At 72.5% G+C, this 1,496-nt stretch overlaps 1 protein-coding gene across 1 annotated transcript in view; it reads right to left on the bottom strand.

Annotated features, from left to right (window-relative positions):
- LOC101635415 (kinesin-like protein KIF21A) overlaps nt 1-1,496 on the bottom strand; it is a 73,323-nt gene that overhangs the window by 2,777 nt on the left and 69,050 nt on the right. Inside the window, exon 19 of the mRNA XM_012732265.1 lies at nt 82-278. Within this exon, the coding sequence (XP_012587719.1) occupies nt 82-278 (197 nt within the window). The remainder of the gene's footprint in view (nt 1-81; nt 279-1,496) is intronic.

Here is a 1,496-nt window from a genome sequence, read left to right as displayed (position 1 = left end):
CTCGGTGTCTGCGCCGGAGCACGTGCTTCCTTGCTGGCCGGGCCGTGTCGCCGCACCAGCTCTTGCCGCCCTGGCCCTGACCGCCGGTCCCCGATGGCACCGGCCCCGTTGGCCAGGGCTGTGAGGGTCCAGCGGCGGCTCCGTGTGGGAAGCCGCCGTCCCTGTGGACCGCGCCGCTCCGTGGGCCAGTAGGGCGGAGGCCTCGACGTCCGTCCTGAGACGCGGTGGGGCCGGCAGCTGCCCCTCACGGGCTCGGGCTCCCATGGCTGCCTTGGACCCTGGGGGTGGAGGGGCCGCCACCTTGTCACCAGGGCGCCGGTCCCCCTGTGCTGGGGTGCGGGGCTGCCCTCCTTGGGGTGCGCCAGCTGTGGCAGCCCCGCACCTGCCTGGCAGAGGGGCCGGTGCGCGCACTGATGTCGCGGGGCAGACCCGCACCCAGACTGTGCCAGGAGCTTGGTTTGGGGGCGCCTGGAGCTGGGGAAGCGGCTTCTGGAAAGACAGTGACCTGTAAGCCCCTTGTGGTCACCTGCGGGCCCCACCCTGGGGCCCCGCCATGCCCAGCCTGGCCTGTGTTCTGCCCTGCGCCCCTCGCCGGCTGGCCCCAGAGCCGTGGGGGGCCTTTGGCCCTCTTGGCACGCAGATGGGCAGGTGCCAGTGAACCTCTTTCTGGCTCTTTCGCCATCTGCCCGAGGCTTGCTGGGCACTGGCTCTCCGCCAGGGGCTGGCGGCCTTTGGTGGGCAGTGCCCGTGCCGGTCCTCAGGCGCACCCTGCCTGCCGGATCCCCAGGGCTGCTGCCCAGCCGCCCCCAGAGCCCCGGGGCCCTTCCCTTCCACTCAGGCCTCCAGGGCCTTCGCCGGCCTTCACGTCCTGGCGCTCGGGGAGGTCCAGGCACGCAGGTGACCTGGGTGTGAGCACCTGGCCACACCCCGCCCAGGTGCTGGGCCCTCGCCCGTCTGTCCTGGGGGTGCATCTGGGCGGGGCGCAGGGGTCCAGCCGGGTCTGACGTTCGTGGCCGGCGCGGCCTGGACAGTGAATGACACCAGCATCACGCAGCGACAGGGAGCCAGAGGTTGGACAGTGCTGCCCGGGGCCCGGGGCCGCGGCTCCCTGGAGGCCGGACAGCCAGCAGGTGGCCTCGGGTCACTGGGCAGCCCCAGGGCCCTCCCTGAACCCAAGCCCTTGCCATGAAGACATCTTTTGGGGTGCAGATGATTGCTCCCACGACCTACTGTAACAGGGTTTCCATGAAAAGAGCAGGGGTTCCAGGTCCCAGCCCGCCCCCCAGGTGAGCTGAGGGGGGCGCGTGGGGCAGAGGCTGCTGCAGGAGCTGCGCTGGCTCTCGGGCCTGGGGGGCCCGTGACAGGCGCGGCGAGCGGGCTGGGGGTGGTGGCAGCTTGGACCTTGAGCTCATGTGCCCCCGAGGCTCGGGGGACCCCGTGTCCGCCAGGAGGAGCCTCCGGCTGGCGGCTCCGGGCCTCAGCGGCCCTGTGCGGCC

This window comes from Condylura cristata, unplaced genomic scaffold (assembly GCF_000260355.1).
Source record: "Condylura cristata isolate star-nosed mole 26May11 unplaced genomic scaffold, ConCri1.0 scaffold00034, whole genome shotgun sequence".
Lineage (NCBI taxonomy): Eukaryota > Metazoa > Chordata > Mammalia > Eulipotyphla > Talpidae > Condylura > Condylura cristata.
This window is presented reverse-complemented; position numbering and strand designations above follow the sequence as displayed.